We start from the raw sequence: 25,418 nt of genomic DNA on the forward strand, positions 1-25,418 counted from the left end.
CACAAAAAGCAACGATATCGTTAACAATATCGTTATGTGTGAAGGTACCTTTAGGAAAGTTTTAGATAATATGCTCAGTGCTGACCTTTTTCAGTTGTACAAGAAAGGGTGTCACAATCATGGAAAATTAGATCAAACATTTCTAGGCCTACTGTATAGGTTGTCATTGATTGAGCAGTAGATATTGACTGGCATTTCAGTCTTTAGATAGTCCTAATTCTTGTAATTACCTGATGCTGAGAGGATTATAGAAGGTGAAAGTTAAGAGCTAAAGTGTGGCCAAAGATTCCTTGTCAAGGACATGAAGTCTTAAGGAACATGCACTAAAAAGAAATTGCTGAACTTTGGGCAAAATAAATGAAATGTACTATTCATATTGCAGGTCTTAAGGCATCAAAAATCAAAAAGAGAACCACTAGAATAATAATCTTGATTTCTATAATGCCAATATTTTCTGTAGTACTTACATTCCAAAGGGGACTTGTACAGACAATAAATACATTACAGAGTAAACACATGACTCAACCAATACCAAGAGGACTGAGGGTCCTGCTCGCAAGCTTACAATCTATGAGGAAAAAGGGGAGACACGAACGGTTTCTGGTAAAAGTGCTTGTATTTTACGGTCCAGCCATCAATATAGTAAATAGGGTTAACATCTCTTTTCAGCTTTGTGTTCTCCAGAGCATATAATCCAATTTCTAAGCTAATCCCTAAGAAAGTTATTTTTTTTTATTTTTTTTATAAGGCATATGAAAGGTTTACCTTTTCATGTACTGCAATAATCAGAAGTCTTCAACTTCATACAGTATCTCCGTTCATAATTTTTATCTGATATATCCAGACGTTTCTATACATTTATGATCACAATGTGCTATTCATCACAGTTTAATTTCCTGTGTATTTCCTTTATGACTAATCAGAAGCACATAAATGTTTTTTTAATATCGTCAGGGTCCCTTATTCATTCTCAATGATCTTCCTCTTCATTTTTACACCCACATAGGCAAAGGTTATAATATAATGTTCTATTCTGTTATGCAATAGACATTGTTTTCTTAGAAATTGGACCACAAAATATGATACCTATTTTTAAGCCTGAGCTAAATGCATGATTTTTAAACAATGACATATTGCTACTGTAGACATATAATGATGTTTTGCTACTTATACATACAAAGAAATGTTGCCTGTATCAGTAATATGGTGAGAAATGTTGACAAACTGGACTAAGTAGAGTCTTTATGAAATCATAATGTAAAGAAGCCATGTGATGATGTAAATGGGCCAAACCATTACAAAGTCATATTTTGAACACCAAGACAAAAGGACCTGTTTTTTCATTTTCCTTTGTAACATCCTCCTGATGGCTCTATGAGTAAATCCTAACACTAACATCCAGTTTATTAGCAATGCAATCCCCTTAGAAGGAAGAAAAGCAGTGGAAAATCTAAGGAGGCGCAGGTGTGGTATTTGCCCTGGCGCAGCTGGTGGGCTGCCTGATGCAGTGGTCTGAGATATCTCCTAGGTTGCTGCATTTTGCTGCCTTCCTCGACCATTCTATTAGTCAGCTGTAAAGCTGACAGCCAGCTCAGAGAAGGTGTAAAATGCCAGCTCCCAGGATTTAATTGTACTCTTTTCTTTCAGGCACAAGTAGATGCAGGGGGAGAAAATGTGTGAAGTAGACAGTATGTACAGGGAGGGAAAAAATGTGTGAAGTCATTGTAAGGGCAGGGAGAGAGAAAATTATTGAGGAGACAGTATGGGCAGGCGGGAGCAAATATGTGAGGAGATAGCGTGGTCAGGGTGGGAGAATGTGAGAGGATATAATATGGGTTGGGGGACGTTTGAAGGATATTATGAGGGGATTTTGTCAGCAGACAGAATGAGCAGGGGGTTAGGGAATGTGTAACGATGTAAGGAGACAATATGTGAAGGGTGAAATGTGTGAGGGGACAGTATGAGGGGAGAAAAGTGTGCAGAAAACAATCTAGAGATTGATAGTGTAGAGTTAGTATAGAGAGTGGCTAGCTTGGGGGACAGTGTGAGGGCACAGAATGCAGGGGACAGTATGCGGAGGGGGAAAGTGTGAGGAAGGAGCAGAATAAAGAAAAAGCCCAGTATGGACATGAGAGAGTAGTGCGAAAGACTTGAATTTTAAGAGGGACAGTGTGTGGTCATATTTTGTGCAGAGAACACAGTGAGGGGTAACTATTATTCAGGAGCAAAGCGTAGGACACATATTTGTATTCATGATCACTGTTATTTTTATAGCACCATGATGCAATGTGCTGCAGAAGACCCGAGAAGCGAGAAGTCTGCAGAGACTAATTATGCAAGTGAAAAATCTTCATGGGGTGCAAACATGAAGAAAGGAAAGAAAAGGACTCCAATCAGAGAAGATGTTATCTACAGTGGCATGTAAATCCCTGGTTAAAATTACTGCTTTTGTAAAAAGTTGATCTATAAAGGGCCTAAAGTTAACGATGACACATTTTCTATGTATTTCAGGCAAAAAATAACATATTGTCATATTTTACATTTTAAAATTTACAAAAAGGAAAATGGGCAGATGAAAAAGTGTGGTCAATCTGCATGGTTATTTACTAGTATCACCCCTTTTGAAAGTATCACAGCTTGTAAACGCTTTTTGTAACCAGCAGAGTCTTTCAATTCTTGTTTCAGGGTATTTCATCAATTCTTCCACGGAAAATTCTTCCAGTTCTGTAAGATTCCTGTGTCATCTTGCATGCACTGCTAATTTGAGGTGTAGCCACAGATTTTCAATGATGTTCAGATCAGGAGACTGTGAAGGCATTTGCAAAACCCTCAGCTTGCACCTTTTGAGGTAGTCTGTTGTAGATTTTGATTTTTGTTTAGGATCATTATCCATTTGTAGAAGCCATCCTCTTTTCAACTTCAGCTTTTTTTTACAGATGGTGTTATGTCTGCATGAAGAATTTGTTGAAATTTCATTTAAACCATTTTCCCCTCTACCCGTCAAATCGTCACTGGCCACAACACAACCCCAAAGCATGATTGATCCACCCCATGCCTAATTGTTGGCAAGATGTTTTTTTTTCTGAAATTCTGTGCTCTCTTTTCCTCAGGCATACCTTTGATCATTATGGCCAAAGAGTTCTATTTTTAAACTCATTGGTCCACAGCACTGGTTTCCAAAATGCATCAGTCTGGTTTAGAGATTGCTTTGCATACTTCTGATGCTAAAGTTTTTGGGGAGGATGGAGGAGATGTTTTCTTCTGTTGACTCTTCCATGAAGGCCATAATTGTGCTGTTGACTCTGAAGAGTAGAACAATGTACCACAACTCCAGAGTCTACTAAATCTTTCTGAGTTTTTTTGCAGACAAGCAGCTATTATGATTTGCCTCTCTAGCAATCCTACTCGAAACTCTCACTGAAATTTTGCTTGGTCTTCTAGATCTTAGCTTGAACTCCACTGCTGTTGTTAACTGCCATTTCTTAACTGCATTTCAAAATGAACAAAGAGCAACTTTAAAAAACTTTGCTATCTTCTTATAGCCTTCTCCTGCTTGATGAGCTTCTGCTATTTTCATTGTCAGAGTGCTAGCCAGCTGCATAGAAGAACCCATGACTGCATTTTTTTCACAAGATTAGAGGAGGCTGGGTTTTTATAATGCTGGTAAATTTGCATCATCTGGCCTTTCCTAACTATGCTAGTGAACAAGCCATAACCCTAACAGGCAAATTAAGGTCTGAAATCTTTGTCAAATATATCTGAGCACACAAATCTCCAAGAGTACATAAGCCTTTGCATCTGCCCATTTTCCTTTTCCTATTTGCAATCTTTAAAATGTAAAAAAATGACTATATATATATATATATATATATATATATATATATATATATATATATATAGTGGGCCATTTATATGGATACACCTAAATAAAATGGGAATGGTTGGTGATATCAACTTCCTGTTTGTGGCACATTAGTGAAAACTTTTCAAGATGGGTGGTGAGCATGGTGGCCTTTTTGAAGTCGGCCATTTTGTATCCAACTTTATCTTTTCCAATGGGAAGAGAGTCATGTGACACTTTAAACTTATTGAGAATTTCACAATAAAAACAATGGTGTGCTTGTTTTTAACATAACTTTATTCTTTCTTGAATTATTTTCAAGTTTATGACCACTTATATGTTCAAAGTGCTGCCCATTGTATTGGATTGTCAATGCAACCCTCTTCTCCAACTCTTGACACACATTATGGGTGTCAGGTCCAAGCATTCCTATATGAACAGTTTCCTGAAAAGTGGATTGGTCATCGTGGGCCAGCTGAATGGCCACCAAGTTCTCCCCATCTGACCACCTTAGACTTTTATCTTTGGGGTCATCTGAAGGCAATTGTCTATGCTGTGAAGATAAGAGATGTGCAGCATCTGAAACAATTGATACTGTAAGCCTGTGCTAGAATTTCTTCTGCGGTGTTGCTATCAGTGTGTCATGAGTAGGAGAAGAGGGTTGCATTGACAAGCCAACACAATGGGCAGCACTTTGAACACATTTTGCAAGTGGTTATAAACTTGTAAATAACTCATGAAAGAATAAAGTTAATTTAAAAACAAGCACACCATTGTTTTTCTTGTGAAATTCTCAATAAGTTTGATGTGTCACATATACCTCTTCCCATTGGAAAAAATAAAGTTGGATACATAATGGCTGACTTCAAAATGGCCACCATGGTCACCATCCATCTTGAAAAGAAAATTTTCCCCCTCCCACATACTAGTGTGCCACAAACAGGAAGTTGATATCACTAACCATTCCCATTTTATTTTGGTGTATCCATATAAATGGTCCACCCTATATATATATATATATATATACATATATATATATATATATATATATATATATATATATATATATATATATATATATATATACAGGTCCTTCTCAAAAAATTAGCATATAGTGTTAAATTTCATTATTTACCATAATGTAATGATTACAATTAAACTTTCATATATTATAGATTCATTATCCACCAACTGAAATTTGTCAGGTCTTTTATTGTTTTAATACTGATGATTTTGGCATACAACTCCTGATAACCCAAAAAACCTGTCTCAATAAATTAGCATATTTCACCCATCCAATCAAATAAAAGTGTTTTTTAATAACAAACAAAAAAACCAACAAATAATAATGTTCAGTTATGCACTCAATACTTGGTCGGGAATCCTTTGGCAGAAATGACTGCTTCAATGCGGCGTGGCATGGAGGCAATCAGCCTGTGACACTGCTGAGATGTTATGGAGGCCCAGGATGCTTCAATAGCGGCCTTAAGCTCATCCAGAGTGTTGGGTCTTGCGTCTCTCAACTTTCTCTTCACAATATCCCACAGATTCTCTATGGGGTTCAGGTCAGGAGAGTTGGCAGGCCAACTGAGCACAGTAATACCATGGTCAGTAAACCATTTACCAGTGGTTTTGGCACTGTGAGCAGGTGCCAGGTCGTGCTGAAAAATGAAATCTTCATCTCCATAAAGCATTTCAGCCGATGGAAGCATGAAGTGCTCCAAAATCTCCTGATAGCTAGCTGCATTGACCCTGCCCTTGATGAAACACAGTGGACCAACACCAGCAGCTGACATAGCACCCCACACCATCACTGACTGTGGGTACTTGACACTGGACTTCAGGCATTTTGGCATTTCATTCTCCCCAGTCTTCCTCCAGACTTTGGCACCTTGATTTCCGAATGACATGCAAAATTTGCTTTCATCAGAAAAAAGTACTTGGGACCACTTAGCAACAGTCCAGTGCTGCTTCTCTGTAGCTCAAAAGTGGCTTTACCTGGGGAATGCGGCACCTGTAGCCCATTTCCTGCACACGCCTGTGCACGGTGGCTCTGGATGTTTCCACACCAGACTCAGTCCACTGCTTCCTCAGGTTCCCCAAGGTCTGGAATCGGTCCTTCTCCACAATCTTCCTCAGGGTCCGGTCTCCTCTTCTCGTTGTACAGCGTTTTCTGCCACATTGTTTCCTTCCAACAGACTTACCATTGAGGTGCCTTGATACAGCACTCTGGGAACAGCCTATTTGTTGAGAAATTTCTTTCTGGGTCTTACCCTCTTGCTTGAGGGTGTCAATGATGGCCTTCTTGACATCTGTCAGGTCGCTAGTCTTACCCATGATGGGGGTTTTGAGTAATGAACCAGGCAGGGAGTTTATAAAAGCCTCAGGTATCTTTTGCATGTGTTTAGAGTTAATTAGTTGATTCAGAAGATTAGGGTAATAGGTCGTTTAGAGAACCTTTTCTTGATATGCTAATTTATTGAGACAGGTTTTTTGGGTTATCAGGAGTTGTATGCCAAAATCATCAGTATTAAAACAATAAAAGACCTGACAAATTTCAGTTGGTGGATAATGAATCTATAATATATGAAAGTTTAATTGTAATCATTACATTATGGTAAATAATGAAATTTAACACTATATGCTAATTTTTTGAGAAGGACCTGTATATATATATATATATATATCTACTATATAAAGCTGAATGTGTGTGTGTGTGTGTGTATGTGTGTGTGTATGTCCGGGATTGGCATCTGCACCGTCGCAGCTACAGTCACAAAATTTTGCACAGTCACACGTCTGGACCCCGAGAGCGTCATAGGCTACGTTGTGAGGTGAAATTTTAACCCCGCGCGTTCCAATTCACCAAACAATTTTGCCCCTATCTACATAATGGGGAAAAAAGTGAAAGGAAAAGTGTTGGAAGCGTCGCAGCTACAGCAACAAAATTTTGCACAGTCACACGTCTGGACCCTGAGAGCGTCATAGGCTATGTTGTGAGGTGAAATTTTAACTCTGCGCTTTCCAATTCACCAAACTATTTTTCCCCTATCTACATAATGGGGAAAAGTGAAAGGAAAAGTGTTGGAGGCAAATTGACAGCTGCCAGATGTGAACAAGGGGGACTTAAAGAGTGAGAGCGATGGCGCCAAAGAGTATATACCGTACAGTTGCTAAGGTAGGACCCCGACATGGAATACTCACCACACGGGGATATGAACACACACACAAAATGCGCCACACACTACCACGTGCTTGAACACATATACCACCCTCAGCACTCATTTCACCACACATACGCCAACCTCGCCACATAAAAGTCGAAACACAAAAGTCGCCGCTCAAAACTCACGACGCGCAAAACTCGCCACATGCAAAAAATAGGCTCACGCAAAACTCGCCACAAGTGCAAAACTCACCTCATGGAAAACTCGCCACACGCAAAACTTGCACATGCGGAAAAATTGCCATATGCACAAAATTTGCAACACATGCAAAAGTTGCCTCACACAAAACTTGCACATACTCAAAAGGCACCAGACATAAAACTCACCACGCGCAAAACTCGCCATGTGCAAAACTTGCTGCACACAACTTGCTACACTAACCTGTCACATGCAACTCGACACACAAAAAGTTGCTACACGCATGTTGCCACACAAAACTCATCTCACAAAAGTCGCTACATGCATGTCGCCACACACAACTCAACACACACAACTTGACAAACGAAACTCGCCCTAAAACACACACAAATCTGGTATTAGCCTTCAAAAATAATATTCTGATTAATAAGCAGACAAACTACAAGAGCAACAAATGTACCATATAGGAAATACGGCAGCTGTCAGTCACATGACCTGTCTATTATGTGTATGTGTGAGCTAATATATACTGCCAGGGGGAGGGCTTCCTGTTGGCTAGGGATTTATCAGGCTGCCAATTTATCTTACAAATACTGAGGTAAAAATACTGAGCAAATAACGTGTTAACGAGGTCTAATACAGGAGATCACACAGGTATATACTATATACAGGGGAGATGACACACAGATATATACTATATACAGGAGAGATGACACACAGGTATATACTATATAAAGGAGGAGATGACATACAGGTACATACTATATACAGGAGGAGATGACATACAGGTATATACTATATACAGGAGGAGATGACACACAGGTATATACTATATACAGGAGCAGATTACCTACAGGTATATACTATATACAGGAGGAGATGACATACAGGTATATGCTATATATAGAAGATGACATACAGGTATATACTATATACAGGAGGAGATGACACACAGATATATACTATATACAGGGGAGATGACACACAGGTATATACTATATACAGGAGGAGATGACATACAGGTATATACTATATATAGAAGGAGATGACATACAGGTATATACTATATATAGGAGGAGATGACATACAGGTATATACTATATATAGGAGGAGATGACATACAGGTATATACTATATATAGGAGGAGATGACATACAGGTATATACTATATACAGGGGAGATGACACACAGCAGGTATATACTATATACAGGGGAGATGACATACAGGTATATACTATATACAGGAGATGACATACAGGTGTATACTATATATAAGGGAGATGACAAACATGTATATACTGAGGTGAAAATGAGAGGTGTGAGGTGAAAATGAAAAGGTGTGAGTGCAAAATGAGAGGAGTGAGGGAAAATAGTGTAGTGATCGGAAAATGACAGATGTGAGGTCGAAATGACAAGTGTTAGGCGGGAATGAGAGGAGTGAGGGAGAAAATGAGAGGTGTGAGGGAGAAAATGAGAGATGTGAGGGGGAAAATTAAAGATGTGATTGGGAAAATGAGAGGCGTAATGGGAAAATAAGAGAAGTGACGTGCTATAACTAACCACAGATATTTACTATGCCCAGGCAACGCCGGGCTCTTCAGCTAGTATATATATATATATATATATATTTATTTATTACCATTTTTCCTAAAATACAAAGGAAATGTGTCAAATTTAACTTCAAGCCTTTTAGTGATAATTTCAACTTCAACTTGCTTAACTGGTCCCAATAACAGTAATCGTGACCAAACTTGTACATGCTATGACGTAGCGATCACTAGCGGCTTGGGGTTCACTCTTTAGGCAGCGATATTTCAACAAATGGCAACAGTTCTTTCATTAAAACAAGTCCATCTTTGGTTTATTATATAATCATAAACCACTATATCTGCACGTGAACATTACAGTACCGACAGACAGTCCATTTTCATTGCGGTTACGTTCATACATGATGCTTCCTCAGGCTCTGTGTTACCTGCTAAACCGATGCTCAGGTTTGCTAGCCTGGATTCATATAGGTCCTGTCAGCAGTTCAAATCCTCTGTGCTCTCTGGGATGTAAGGAGCTCCAGCTGGCCTCAATCTCACACATGGCCCTCCTCTCATGTGGTGTAACCAGGAAATATATGACCTTCCTGATGTCACAGGAGCACACCCTCTGGGAGGTGTGTGGTTAACCTGTCCCACCCATCACTTTCGGGTTAACCCTTAAATCCAGCCCTTTACTAAAATACAGGTTTGTGGGACTACAAGACCCAGCGATCTGTCCTAGATTCAAATCGCAACAGACCTCTATCTGTGCTATGCATACCTTTCTCTGAGAACACCACTAGTTGGTACATCACAATGTCTTCATTAGTGTTGAGCGATACCGTCCGATACTTGAAAGTATCGGTATCGGATAGTATCGGCCGATACCCGAAAAATATCGGATATCGCCGATACCGATATACGATACCAATACAAGTCAATGGGACATCAAGTATCGGAATGTATCCTGATGGTTCCCAGGGTCTGAAGGAGAGGAAACTCTCCTTCAGGCCCTGGGATCCATAGTGAGGTGTAAAATAAAGAATTAAAATAAAAAATATTGATATGCTCAACTCTCCGGCGGCCCCTGGACATCACACTGGTAAGCGGCCAGATTCTTTGTTTAAAATGAGCGCCTTTAGGACCTGCGAATGATGTCGCGGCTTCTGATTGGTCGCGTGCCGCCCATGTGACTGCGACGTGACCAATCAGAAGCCGCGACGTCATTCGCAGGTCCTAAATTCCTAGAATTAGGAGTTTAGTGAATGAGAATGACGTCACGGCTTCTGATTGGTCGCGTTGCGGTCACATGGGCGGCACGCGACCAATCAGAAGCCGCGACGTCATTCGCAGGTCCTAAAGGCGCTCATTTTAAACAAAGAAGCCGGCCGGTTACCAGCGTGATGTCCAGGGGCCGCCGGAGAGGTGAGCATATCAATATTTTTTATTTTAATTCTTTATTTTACACATCCCTATGGATCCGATACCGATACCCGATACCCGATACCACAAAAGTATCGGATCTCGGTATCGGAATCCCGATACCGCAAGTATCGGCCGATACCCGATACTTGCGGTATCGGAATGCTCAACACTAGTCTTCATATAAGGTACCTGGACTTACACTGACAAGCAAACGGGTAAAAATGTTTTGAACCTCTGACTTTCAGATTCCTTATCTCTGCATCCACTACTTCATCAAATGTGAGACTACCATCATTTTGTAGGCAATCATCTTGGCTATCTGATAAATAAATTTGACTTGCAACTATTTAGCATATGATTACTAAAGCAGATTCTTTTCTTGTCACTATATTGTTACTGTTTTGCTCCTCTAGTGGGAAAGCCTTTTTCTTCCTGTACACTACAAAAGTATTACAACATGTTCTCACATTCTCTAATTGTTCAGTGTGTTATTAGGTTGATTCACAAAGTGAAAGGTCACTGGGTCGAATTGAGGAGCAACAATCAATGTATCTCAAGAAAAAAAAACAGCATAATCCAGTTCATTGAGAGTGGTCTGTTAGCCAAGCAAATTACCAAACTTCATCATGTAAGTGCCATGACAGCTAGAAGAAAACGAAATTAAGTCCGTCCATCAATTCGAAAACCAAGAGTCTGATGTCCAGGCAAAATATCCGAGTCAACAAGTTGGCTCATCACATGATCTATCATTTCTAGATAGTGGAGATGGCTCATATGGTTCATAATAGTGAGATCACAGATGTTGATGCAAGCACCATGCGACGCACATTACACAAGTCTGGAATTGTGGCCTAAAAAAGTGAAAAAGTCTCGACTTCTGTATCATCATAAGAAGTGTCTGCTCACGTTTGAAAGAAAGTACGAAAAGTGGACAGCACCAGATTGGAAATAGGTGATTTGGAGCAATGAGAAAAAAGTCTATAGACTAGGCTATGATTGGTGCAAATGGGTTTGGAAGAAGGAAAGGAAAAAGGGGTTAATGGATTGAGAAATTAAAGGAACTGTCAAGTTCAGTGAAAGATGCCTGATGATATGGGGCTATTTCACAGCCAAAGGCTTTGGATAGTTGACCAGGATCTATAGTGATCTCAATGCTGAGCTATATGTGAGTATCCTACAAGACGAGTTACTTTGTGCATTCGAATACTATGAGTATGAAATCGACAATACCGTGTTCCAGCAGGACAGTGACCCAAACAGACATCAAGATTGGTGAAAAAATGGCTTAATAACCCCCACAGTTCCCAGACCTTAACCCAGTCGAACACTTGTTGGCAGAGTTGAAGAAAAAGCTGTATACATACCCAAGTGAATCAACCAGTATGCACCCACCTTGGGAACATTTAGAAGAGACTTGAGATTAGATTTCAATCAAAACATACATGAATCTGATCAAGAGCATGCCAGAAGGATTCAGGCAGTGTTGAAAGCCAAAGGAGGATTTACAAAATACTAACAAAATAATACAAATTTAAATTTAGATTTTTAGAAGCAAAACAGTAACAATGCAGTGATGTGACAAGAATCTGCACAACTAATTACATGATAAACAGTTGCAAGACAAATGTATGTATGATATAGCCAAGATAATTGTCTATAAAATGATGATAGTCTCACATACGAAGTAGTAGTGGATGGTAATATTGGAGCCTGACATTCAAAAGTTCAAAGCATTGTTACCATTTTTCTCGGCAGTGTAAATATTTATTTGTAATAGTAACTGAGATTTATCAATACTGTGGTTCCTGTATGGACCACAGCCTTGTGGTAGCTGAGAATCACAAATCCAAGTATATCCTTTCCATTGATAAGGACATACAAAGAGCTGTAGGTTAATGCAATATAATTGAATATGAAGCTGACTTGATATTACAATTTTTACACTAAGCTTGGTGCTGTATTCATGTATTGATGATGTTCTGGTGCTTTATTCATGAACTGATGTTGATTCTGGTGATGCATTTCCATACTGCTGAGGGTTCTGGTGATGCATTTCTGTACTGCTGCGGTTCTGGTGTTGCACACATGGTACGTAATAACTCATAACTTGCCAAATATTGTGATAGATTGCTAAATAAATATAAAGTATTGCGCTGTCTGTCAAGTTAAGGGTTACTACATCCCTATTTTAACAAATAATTATTAATTATATAAATATATAGGTATATTTAACTGTTGCATGCCCAATCCTAACAGCATGTTATATACTCATTTTCAGGATTCTACTCTACTTGCTAGTTCCATCAGTCATCAGTCATCACAACATGACCACTCATATGCTAATTTCATACTTACAGTCACATGGCGAATAGCTTCTCCATTCTATTGTCAATGAAGCAGCAAGTCAGCACATGATGGCTACTCAAATCATGTAAGCTGTGTATAGGAGAGGTGTCAAATTGCCTCTAAGTAAGGTATTACCCAAGGGAAAAGGGTATCTCCCGACAACACGCATTTGATGCAGATATGTTTGCATCAAGAACTTGTATCTTGGTAGCTAATAAAAAGAAAATGTACCTTTTGCCACTTTTTTTGTGTACTTTTGAAGCATTTTTATTGTGTTTTTACTCATTCATTCAGCGTGGTGAAAAATGCTGCAAAAATGCTGAAAGAATTGATATGCTGCAGATTTGAGACTGATTCAAATCTGCAAGTAAAAAAAAGGAACATGTGTGTGAGATATGAGAAATCACATTTACTTTGCTGGCATAATAAAATGCTGCATTTTGGTTGGAAATCAAACACGGGAAAATATTGACAAAAACATGTCATGTGAACAGACACCAATAAGAACACTCACCTTCTGTCTATAGATCTCCATAGCAGACACATGACATGCCCTCATAGGAATATATTCTCTTGCATGCATGTAGAATTGAGTACAATAATTTTATAGGTTTGGCCTTTTGTTTATACTACTCTTATAATGTGTCAACTGCAATTGGCTTGTTTTCTATAAATTCTACTCAAAATCCATATAAATTCCTGAGAACTATAACTATAAAGCCTCAACCTACACCCAATTATTAAGTAGAATCATAGAATCATAGAGTGTTAGAGTTGGAAGGGACCTCAAGGGTCATCGTGTCCAACCCCCTGCTCAATGCAGGATTCACTAAACCATCTCAGATGATATGAGTTATATTACTATTGTCCTCAGTAAGAAACTGGAAAGCATAAGAAACAAATCCTCATAAGTAACAAAGATGTTTATTTAGTATCTAATGTTGCGTTTTTCATTGACTGTTCATGCAGGATTACTTTTCGGAGTGTAGAGTAGTGACCCAAGAGAATAGATAGAAAATGACTGACAATTTTTTCACATTTTGCAACGCCCAGATATAATTTTTTAAACTTCTTTGATTATGTTATGCATAGTATCTGCTTTAAAAAAAGATCTGATTTTCAGTTCAATTCGAGTTGCTAATCTAAATGACACTTGTTCATGACTACATTTATATTAACATACTTTGCATAGCCATCCCCACCTGCAGCCCAATTAGACAATGGCTCATTTCTTCTCTACAGGAACCTGTTGTTACACTGAGTTGCAAAGCACAGAGGCAAAGTTCAGTAATATAGCTTAGACTTCATCTCATATTCTCATCTGTCTATTCATAATATGAACAATTCTAAATCGTAGCAAAGTACAGTGAGACAACAGAGGGATAAAGTTTAATAAATAAATCTGCATCGTAATGTCTTCATTGGTTTCAAAACACAAAATAAATGTTCCAAGTTTCTCAACTGAAATGTCAGGTGATATGTGAAGTTATAGTAACATTTTCATATTGCTAAACAGAGCACTATTTTTTTATAATGCTTTTTTCTACCCATCGTGAAATTTCCTGGACAGGTATTTTAGAGAATTATACTGGAAAAGATTAAACTGGACCCCCACCAACCAATAGAATAGGAAACTTCACTCCCACTTCCACCACACTCCCCCACTTTCATGTTCTTGATTTTTAACTTGATTGGGAAATTACCACTTTTGAAAATTAATTGTACTGACAGCATTACAGAAACATTGTCAGACATGGTGGTAATTTTAAAGACATCCCCATGTTAACAATGGGGATCTGTGTGTAAGTGCCATACGGCTTTTAAGTTGAATTTCATTAAGGCTTGTGCTAATAGTTTTCAAGCAAATCTTTGTTCCTCATTCATACACTTTTTTCACAAATACAATGGCAACCAAAATATGAGTTAAATCCATGCTGCGATTCGGACTACATTTTGTATTCATGATTAAATAGATTTCATGCTGCAGTAATTCATTGTCTTCAAATTTGAAAATGGTAAAGTGCTATATTCTATATAATAGCTATTATGCTTATTGTCCTGAGAAAAGCATTGACAGCTAAAGCACAAAAGTTTTTATTGCATTTATACATACCTACCGTAAATGAACCTTAGCTGCTATTGCAGACGCAGTCTATGGTCAAACATGGCACTCCTTCTGGAAAAATCAGTAGCACAAAAAACAAGAAATGTACTTGAGCATATATTGACTATGCTTGTGTGAATTGCAAGTAGTTGGCCCAAATCAACATGGTTGAGCTGTCCTCAAACAGAATAGGTGATGAATGATTATTATTAATATTATTATACATTTTTATAGCGCCATTTATTCCATGGCGCTTTACATGTGAATGGGGCAAATATAGACAAGTACAATAAGCATGAGTAAAACAAGGCACACAAGTACAGGAGGAGAGAGGACCCTGCCCACGAGGGCTCACTGTCTGCAGGGTTTACACTGGGCACTGGAGACTATGGGGCCCAAAGGTCCCTTTGCCCCATATGAAAAGACTATTACTGGGGTACTGTTCAAAATTTTGCATTGGGTCCCACAAGCTTCAAGACATACCACCGACATCCACCAATCATAAGTGTGGGGGTATTGAGATACCAGTTGAATGCAGTAATAGTCAAGCATGCTCAATTCTACTCTATTCAATCTCTGTGGGACTAAAGATAGTCAAATACAGTACTTAGGAGCCAGACCCCCTCCAATCCAACGCCTATTACCTATCCTGTCAATAGATAAGTATTAATCTTAATCCAGGTCTTGTAATAATGGGTGGCATAGATATGTGCTCCAGCAGATGGATGCCTCTGTAGGAATCCAGAGGCATATGGAAGTACATCAGAATTATTGGACATGTAAATGGTAGCCATTTATGACTCTGTGCAAAATGTTTGCCTGGAGTCTAAAGTTGCAGCTGATCTTGTATATTCCATACAAAAGTAGATTACAGTGAGATGATATAAAGGACATTCTAGAAATTCTATGCTTACATTTACATTTAACCAAGTATGTTACCCTCCCTGTGTCCAAAACTAGCTACCCAGTCTTAATATTTTGGATAGCAACAAATATAGCCAACTGACATGGTAACAATAATTATCTCAGAAATCTGTACCATTAATCTGAAAAGGACCTAAAGACCTCTCATCCAAATACATATTGGCAACGAAGAAAAAGATGATACACGGTCAAACACAAGTATCATATGAAAATACAAACTTTATTGATAGTTATTAAAAACCAATGCATGGAAGGGGATACAAATAATGGCGCCACAGCGAAAACGCCGCAAAAAACGCCAGAGGCACGTGCACAGGAATACCAGTCCTCAAAACCCAATATACATATTGTTCAAAGGTATAATCCAAAAAACAAAATAAAACGGACAAAAGGAACCTAAAAAATAAACAGAACAAAACTAAATATAGCAATAGGTGGCATAATCACTATGAAGTAGGAACAAAACTGCTGGCAGAAATACACTCAAAAGTAATTCAAGACCTTGCGCCGAGCCACACCTGATATATTATCAGTGTGCCATGTCAACATCCATATTGGGTATAGAACCACTATCGCACAATGTAGCAGTGAAATACACCGCCACCGGTCAGTAGTGTACATAAATAAATATACCGCCGCAGAAAAGTACCCACTGCAAGAGGACTGGAACTCCCGTGGACGCGCCTCCGCCCCAACGCGCGTTTCGGTAATAAACCTTCGTCGGGGGGCATGCATATTGATAGCACAGACTGTATATAAAGGAAGGACCCCGGAAGTATAACCCTCAGTAACCCGGAAGTAGTGACGCCGTGTCCTAGCAACCGGCACACTCCGAGAGACACAGACGGACGCCAGAGAACACAGGGGCCCCATGTGACCAAAGGCGTCCAATCACAGCCACGGACGTGCGCAGGCGCAGGGGCGCCAACCAACAACGTAACAAAAAATCAGATGTGCGCAGTAAGTAACATCTTAAAATAGACAGATAGATGAAAGCAGATATAAAGATCGGCGATTAGTTGAGAACTCACGATAATCCATCATATCCATCTAAGTACGCTAATCTCTCAGATAATATAACAGGGTAAGGACGAATATAAGTCGTCATGACAACAGAGGACATAACAAATGAGGAACTCAGGCCATTAACAAAACCAAAATAGGACATCAACCCAAAATATATAAAGATGGACTATAAAAGAAAAATAACATATATTTACAGCTATATTTAAGGAATACATTGTTAATATTAGTAATATCAATAGAAACTAATATAAATATAAACATGGCCTGAACAATAGCCCCCCTCCCAAAAAATATATATAACAAGAAAAGCCGCCACTGCGTACATAACAATTATATGGCTGAAGCTTGATGAAGTGAAAAGCAGTCCATATTAATCTTTCATATAATGACGTCCCAATCCCAGCAGGAGATGGATGGTAAGGAAGACTCGGTCCGGCAGGAGGAATAGATCTGTACAGATGTAAACATATCACGGGGACGACTTCCACTAGAACAAACAAAATAAATTAAAAAATGACAAAAAATAAAAGTTTAAAAACAAAAGCAATGATCACGATGCAGCGCCAAACCACAGCAGAACCCAATGATCACAGAAAGGGGGCAAAGCTGATGTTGTCGTTAAGACCCATAGGCTGGACCGTGTTCAGAGTCCAGATCCACCTGGACTCAATTCTTGCCAACCGCTGGAACGTGCCCCCTCCACGGATACCCATCTCTAACATCTCAATCCCCCTAGCCCTGAGAAGGCTGGCATCACAGTTATGGAACCTCTTGAAATGGCGTGGCAATGTTTTGAGGCTGGTGATTATTATTAATATTATTATACATTTTTATAGCGCCATTTATTCCATGGCGCTTTACATGTGAATGGGGCAAATATAGACAAGTACAATAAGCATGAGTAAAACAAGGCACACAAGTACAGGAGGAGAGAGGACCCTGCCCACGAGGGCTCACTGTCTGCAGGGTGTACACTGGGCACTGGAGACTATGGGGCCCAAAGGTCCCTTTGCCCCATATGAAAAGACTATTACTGGGGTACTGTTCAAAATTTTGCATTGGGTCCCACAAGCTTCAAGACATACCACCGACATCCACCAATCATAAGTCTGGGGGTATTGAGATACCAGTTGAATCCAGTAATAGTCAAGCATGCTCAATTCTACTCTATTCAATCTCTGTGGGACTAAAGATAGTCAAATACAGTACTTAGCAGCCAGACCCCCTCCAATCCAACGCCTATTACCTATCCTGTCAATAGATAAGTATTAATCTTAATCCAGGTCTTGTAATAATGGGTGGCATAGATATGTGCTCCAGCAGATGGATGCCTCTGTAGGAATCCAGAGGCATATGGAAGTACATGAGAATTATTGGACATGTAAATGGTAGCCATTTATGACTCTGTGCAAAATGTTTGCCTGGAGTCTAAAGTTGCAGCTGATCTTGTATATTCCATACAAAAGTAGATTACAGTGAGATGATATAAAGGACATTCTAGAAATTCTATGCTTACATTTACATTTAACCAAGTATTTTACCCTCCCTGTGTCCAAAACTAGCTACCCAGTCTTAATATTTTGGCTGCAGTGATGATGTTAAGTCCACAGCGCTGCAGCCAGTCACTGATTTCAGTGACTCATGCATGCCACCTGTGCAGGCAGGACTGCAGGGCACAGAGATTGGCTGCAGCGCTGTGTGACATCACTACTGCAGCCAACAGATATCAGGAAGTGGCGAAGAACAGTTGTTCGACCCTTTGATGACAAGTAATATTCAGTTTATTACTTTATAACGAACTCAGTACTTGGCATGCCGTTTTCTAAAAGGAGACAACCACTTTTACGTTATTTAGCATCTAGTACAGCACATTTCATTGTTTTTTACAGTTAATTGCACTGGATAAGATATATTGTAGTAGTATCCATTAGTCAGTGGAGGAGATGTATAGATAATTTGAGCACAATTCATATGTGATGTTGTATGCATGTGATGCAAATGTGATAAGAACTTTATTTAAATACTATATATAGATGTACTCAACATTTGTGCTACATGACTACTAATGACCACATTTACATGAACATGCTGTGAATGACCAGTCCAGTTAGACAGTGGCTCATTTCTTCTCTCCAGGAGCCTGTTTTCACACAACAATGCAAAGCACTGAACCAAAGCTCAGTAACGTAGATTAATTACTTTAAAATACTTAGAAAAATATATAGAATTGAAAGTCCTCAGTGGTTGATACCTTTTAATGGCTAACTGAAAAGATGGTAACAAATTGCAAGCTTTAACATCTTTTCGTTAGCCATTAAAAGGTATCAACCACTGAGGACTCTCAGTTCTAAATATTTTTCTATCTACTGGCTAACACGGTACCAAGATATATATCTTTCCTGTTTAAAATACTTGGCAGGCTTTCTTTAAAGTTTGTGTTGCCCTTGATAAATGCTCTTAAATTGGAAGTGGGCAAGCTCTTCGATAACAAAAAAGCGATATATTGCTAATGCATGAGAGAGATAACTTGATTTATTAAATGAAACGTGTGAGCTTGGATATGCCACTCAATCTATGGATTTCATGTTATGGAGCATGATGTACAGTAACAAATTATATTGTGGTACTGTATTACCCTGAAAAATCGATGTAAATACTTCCATGCCAATGATGACAAAAGTACTCTCCGAGTGATACCTTTATTGGCTAACCAGAAACAAATTATGTTTGCAAGCTTTCAGAGCACAGAGGCTCCATCTTAAGGCAGAATTACAAATGACTTAATAAGACAAAAGCACAAATTGAAGAGATATTACAGCAGAATATTTGTTCATGAGGTGGGAGGTGTGATGCCTCCTAAAGACAAGCGAAGGAAATCAAATTAGGCCTGTTGTTACAAATGGAGAGGCAGTGGGAATATTCTTAGTTTTCCAGAGTCCATCTGGTGGAGGTGTGAATTTTATCCATGTAGTGAGTCATAAATCCAGGTGTTAAATTGAGTCCTAGGGTCAAAGAATTGAACATTTTTATCAGTTTGAATCCCCAATTTTTTATTTCTCTGTCGTCCTTAAAATTACCTTTCAGTATTATGACTTTTAAATTTGTCATATACGTAGTGTCCAGGTCCAGAGAAATGTTTTCCCACAATCCTGTCCAGTTCATTCCGGATTGTGTGTCTGTGTAGATTCATCCTAGTTTGTATAGTTTGTAATTTTTGCAAGGTTTCCTCAATAAAGATACCTGCAGGGAACCTTGAACATTGTATCATGTGCACCACATTGGAGGTTGTACATGAAAAGAAATCCATGACATTATAGTCCTGATTTGTGTTTGCTATACCAACTGTATTTGTGGGCAATATGTGGGTACAAGTTTTGATTTTTTTGATTTTTACATGGGCATGTGCCCGCCACTGATGGTGATGAGAGGACACTTCTGACAAGGAGATTCCTTAAATTAGGGAGTTGCTTGTAGGAGAGAAGTGGTAGTTCTGGGAATATTTCTTCCTGTTTGTGATCTCTGTAGAATATGGATTGGAGCTCAGCACCAATTTTCCTTAGGATGCTCATGTGGGAGTTGTATGTGACCACAAGAGGCACCCTGTTGTTGACCTCCCTCAGTCTGTAATCCAGGAGGTTTCTTCTAGGGTTCCTTGTAGCTCTGTGGATCTGTTCATCAATTACCAGTGGATGGTATCCTTGTTGTAGGAATGTATTCCTCAGTGATCGCAGCTGTAGTTCGGTGTCTTTGTTGTCTGAACAGATTTGAATGTACCTCAAAGCATGACTGTAGATGATGGATTTTTTTGTGTGTCTTGGATGAAAGCGGTTCCATCTGAGATATGCCAGACGTCCTGTGGGCTTATGGTAAATTGAAGTTTTTATGGTGTTGTCCTTGATGTACATGGTCGTGTCCTGAAAATATAATTGGGACTTTGAGACTTAGAGTTTGGATATTGTCTGGTATTTGTTCCAGTAGTGAGCATAATGTAGAATCAATCTCATTGATGATATGTGTTAGTTTCCCAGGGCATTTTTTGGTGGGATCTTCCTGAAGTGGAGTATAGTATTTTCTATCCAAGTTGTCTGTGTGCTTCCTAGATGTTAGCCAATGAAGGTATCACTCTAAGAATACTTTGTTTTTGTTGGGTATAAAAGTATTTACATCAGTATTTATTATAACCTTTTATTATGTTATTTATTATATTTCTCTTTATTTTGGGTTTAGCAGTCAAGAGGGTGGTTCAGCTCAGTGATAGGAAGTCTTTCAATCGCTGACTGTAACCTCATATGCTAGTCTTAAACCCAAACCTGATCTTAAAATCCACAAATTGTGTGTAATTGCAATTGCTCAATAGATTGGCAATTAAAGCTATCTAGATTTTAGAGTCTCACTCGTGTACCATGTGAGTATTATTACAAGTTCATATTGTAAACATAAATAGTTACATTTTTTTTAAAACCAGTAGTGGAACAAGAAGGAAATCCCAAATCAGAAACATTGTCAGAGTACATAGATAAGATAATTGAAACAAACCATGAACACGTAATAAAGGCCCACTACATATTAGATAAAAGTCAGCTGATCCCACCAATTTTGACAAGAGAAGCTTACCATAAGTTGTGTGGGGACCACTGACTGTCCTCCCAAAAATTATGTTGAGGGACATAAGTATTAGACAGTTGGAATTCAATGACATTATCTTTTTATTCTGAAGGTTGATTAGCTGCTGTAAATTATACTATCAGCTGCTCTCGTATAGGGAATACAGAAATGCTCATCATAGCTAATTGTTCCAGTGTTTGATGAAGTTGAAAGTGAAAGCTGAGTGTCAGCTAAATGTTTGTTTCTGTCAATAGCTATGAAATGTTTATGTCCAGCTTAAGGCTTTGCTTAGCCTGTACACAGATATAAAGTTAGCCAAATATTGGCATCTTTTAGAGCCGTTCCTCATGGATTAAATAAAAGTATAATTTTTGTTTGAACAAAAAACATGTTTCATTTCAAACTCTGAAGTGGTTGTTCGATGAAGACAAGATTGGTCCTGATACTTTATTAGGGCATCATGGAAAGGAGGTCCCCTGCTGTACTAGATAAAATGGAAAAGTTATGGGTGGCAATCTGGGTGGATGGGTGTTCAGTGATATGGTGGATATCCAATATCTAGAAAATAATGTCGAAAAAACATGGCACTACTTTGTTCCAGTGAAAAAAATTGTATTAAATTGCCAGCTTCTCAACTGAGTGTCCATCACTCTGCTCTTAACAGTACGTGATCAAGATGCTGGATGACCAAAACCTGGTCCATCTTGTAAAGTTTGGTATCTTTAAACATGACATGCTGAAAGAATAAAAACATTTTCTTCACACCAGCTAACGATTGCTATGGTTTTTAGCATATAATTCACCGCTGCATAAGGGCCACCCTTCAGGTGGGCCCAAAGTGTCTTTACATTTCATGCATGGGAATTTATCCAAATGGTTACCAGATAATCTTACATTTTCCCTACTGCAGAGGAATTGTCTGGTTGAACACATTTTGGAAAAAGTATTTTCTAATGAAACAATACCTTTAAGTACTGTTCCCTTGGTATTTGAAAGTGCTCACAGTAAACTGTAAGTAAGAATAGCACCTGTCAAAGGCCACTTATAAGGATCTTAAAATTAGATTCATGCAGCGCAAACTACGGATAGCATAAATCAGAGCCTGGCTGTGTCAAGTGCTATGTTTTACTCTGAAATGCTGGGGTGTTTCAGAATAGTCATAGTTTGAAAAGCCTATGTATATGTATGGGAAAGACCTGTCAATCAACTAGAGTAGATGACGCCGTACTAGTCATCTCTTTTCCTATCGTCCCCGACCAAGTTTTCAAGCTACAGTATGTCTTCTCTGAGACACTACAGTAGGGCTTTGTATAAAATATTGCTTGGGGCAACATGATTCTACTATCAGATTCCTTTTAAATACAGGTAGATAAAAAGTGTATTTCTGCAGTCCAGGCAGTCATCAAAGAACTGTGTTGATTTTTCAATATGCATAGTTTACTCAATACTACGCATTGCCCATTCTGTGATCCCAAATCAGATAAAGTAAAATTATTCTGGGACAAATGCAACTTTGAATGTGGATTTCATAATTCTTTTATAGTTACGCTATATTCAGTAATAGTTTCACTTAAAGTTAATTTAATCTTTCAAATTAACAAATTTAAAACAATTCCGAAATATTTTTATAACATGTATTTGTACTGTTTTTTGCTGGAACATGTTTATTTGTGACAACAAATGCTTTAATATTTATTCTGATTTATTTTTTTAGAGAGCTGACATAGGGATTTCTGCCTTGACTATCACTCCCGCCCGAGAGAATGTAGTAGACTTCACAACACGCTATATGGATTACTCTGTGGGAGTTCTGCTGAAAAAAGCTGAGAGAACAGTGGACATGTTTGCCTGCTTGGCACCATTTGACTTATCTCTTTGGGCCTGTATTGCTGGGACTGTTCTGCTGGTAGGTCTCCTGGTCTACCTGTTAAACTGGCTTAATCCTCCACGCCTGCAGATGGGTTCTATGACTTCTACAACACTGTACAACTCGATGTGGTTTGTCTATGGATCCTTTGTTCAACAAGGTACATTTAATTTATTTTAATATGAAACATGTTAAAGTCTGTTATAATCTAGCCTAGTTTATTTTGAGCCAGGATCACAATGAAGAGACCTTTCATTGTTTAAAGGAAAACTGAAATGATCTATTGCTGAATATTAAACACTTTTTTTAAAGCTAAAATGTCTGGTGGCTTGACCTTTCCTATTTTTCACATTTATGCTACGATATCTGAAATCTTGCATTTTTAAATTGTTTGCAATGCCTCAAAATAGGCTTATGTTCTCTTTTCTACAGAGAATATTTTTAGCCATGCCTGACTATTAGCATAGGGCAGAACCCCCAAAAATAGTAATGAATATACAGCTCTGGCAAAAATTGCATTGCAAAATGTTCAGTTTGTCAGATTTTTCTCTTTATAGGTATATTTTTGAGTAAAATGTAAATTACTCTTTTAGTCTATAAACTTCTGACAATATGTCTCCGAATTTCCAAACAATAAATTTTGAATTTTTTTCTGAAAAGGAGAAATGGTCAAATTTTAAAAAAATCATAATAATTTAGAAACAACAATACTAATGTTTTAACTCAGGAAGAGTTCAGAAATCAATATTTTGTGGAAGAACCATGACTTTTAATCACAGCTTTCATGTGTCTTGGCATGCATTCCACCAGTCTTTCACACTGCTTCTGGCTCAAAAATGTAAGCAGTTCTTCTTTGTTTGATGGCTTGTAACTATCCATCATCCTCTTGATTACATTCCAGAGGTTTTCAATGGGGTTCAGGTCTGGAGATTGGGCTGTCCATGACACGGTTTTGATGTGGTGGTCTCTTAATTTTTGCCAGAGCTGTATATTAAAAGAAAGCCAAGATGAGACCATCTTCAGATTAAGGCTTCTTAGGTTCATTTGGGTGGAGAAAAGTAAATCCCTGAACTGATATTTGAAGCTTAGAAGAGCAGCACATGCAAGAAGACAATTTGCATAATACTGGAAAGAAAAATAAAAAATATACTGTCAGAACCTTTTTACCCAACATTCACTTGTTCTGCTATTACTGGTTCCCAAGAATAGGATTGGTTTGTACCTGTTCTCATCAAAGTTAGAACATATTGAATTGTACTGTATATCATAGCTTGTGGGAAATGTGGAGTTAGCCTAATGAGAGTTCTTGGGGTCACTGTACTCCAACTGATTGGACTCTTATTAAGTTGGGTATGCACCTTAAAATGTTGTCGGCTGTACTATAGTTCACAGACATCTATTGCTCCAAGCCTTCTCCCCAGGCAAATGCATACTTGGATTGGCAGTGTATGCATGTGTTCATAATGCGAAGAAGGAAAGAAGAAGCTGCCTGTCATCTCCAGTGGGAATAAATGATTGAGAAAGTTGAGATACAACTCACACAATCACAATTGCTCACCAACATAAGTATTTGGGAAAGATATTGTTGCCTGGTCCAGAGATCGGTTATATTGTTTTTGAGTCCAGTGAAGTAAAGTCCATAAATGTGTAATTTATCTGAGTCTGGCAAGAAATGGAGTCATGTGCAGAATCACATGATCATTTTCAGTCAGTACAAACCAGGTAGTAATTTCTTCATAATGTTCCCTGTTTATCATTTTGGCTATGAGTGTACCCTTTGGTATTGTTCTATTAAGAAATTACACTAATGTACTTATTTAATTATGTTTATCACTTGATGGAGGCCTGATGTGATGGGCGGTAATGTGACGATGGGGGCAGGCTTTGCAGAGTTGAGAATCTCTCCCCCATGTGCTCCTCCACCTATCCACTCTCTCTTTTCCCATGTGCTGACTTCTCCCACCTGTGCTTTCTTCTTTGACCTGTCTAACCCATGTTCTATCCCCCTTGTCTGCTGTCTCTCTCCTTCCTGTGCTGTGTTCTCCCCTCATGTGCTGTCCAGTTTGAGCTGTCTCCCCCTGTGCTCTGTCTCTCTCACCCCTGTGTGCTTTCTTTGTGTGTATGTGATGCGTATGGCGTATACCATGTGTGTGTATGTGTGTGGTGCGACAGTGTTCCGCTGGTGGTACTGCGCAAGACGCTGGTACCACCCGCAGTTTCCATATTGTGAAACCCATCACTTGGGTGTCACAATATGGAGGTCAGTGAACTTCCGCCGCTTGGAATTCGGACACATCTGGATGGAACAGGATGTGAAGACTAGGGTTGAGCGAAACGGGTCGGCCATTTTCAGAAGTCGCCGACTTTTGGCAAAGTCGGGTTTCAT

At 38.7% G+C, this 25,418-nt stretch overlaps 1 protein-coding gene across 1 annotated transcript in view; it reads left to right on the top strand.

Moving 5' to 3' along the window:
* GRID2 (glutamate ionotropic receptor delta type subunit 2) overlaps window positions 1-25,418 on the top strand; it is a 2,297,645-nt gene that overhangs the window by 1,773,065 nt on the left and 499,162 nt on the right. The window contains exon 11 of the mRNA XM_069743575.1: window positions 22,880-23,192. Within this exon, the coding sequence (XP_069599676.1) occupies window positions 22,880-23,192 (313 nt within the window). The remainder of the gene's footprint in view (window positions 1-22,879; window positions 23,193-25,418) is intronic.

The sequence above is a fragment of the Ranitomeya imitator genome, chromosome 1 (assembly GCF_032444005.1).
Source record: "Ranitomeya imitator isolate aRanImi1 chromosome 1, aRanImi1.pri, whole genome shotgun sequence".
In the NCBI taxonomy this organism is placed as follows: domain Eukaryota; kingdom Metazoa; phylum Chordata; class Amphibia; order Anura; family Dendrobatidae; genus Ranitomeya; species Ranitomeya imitator.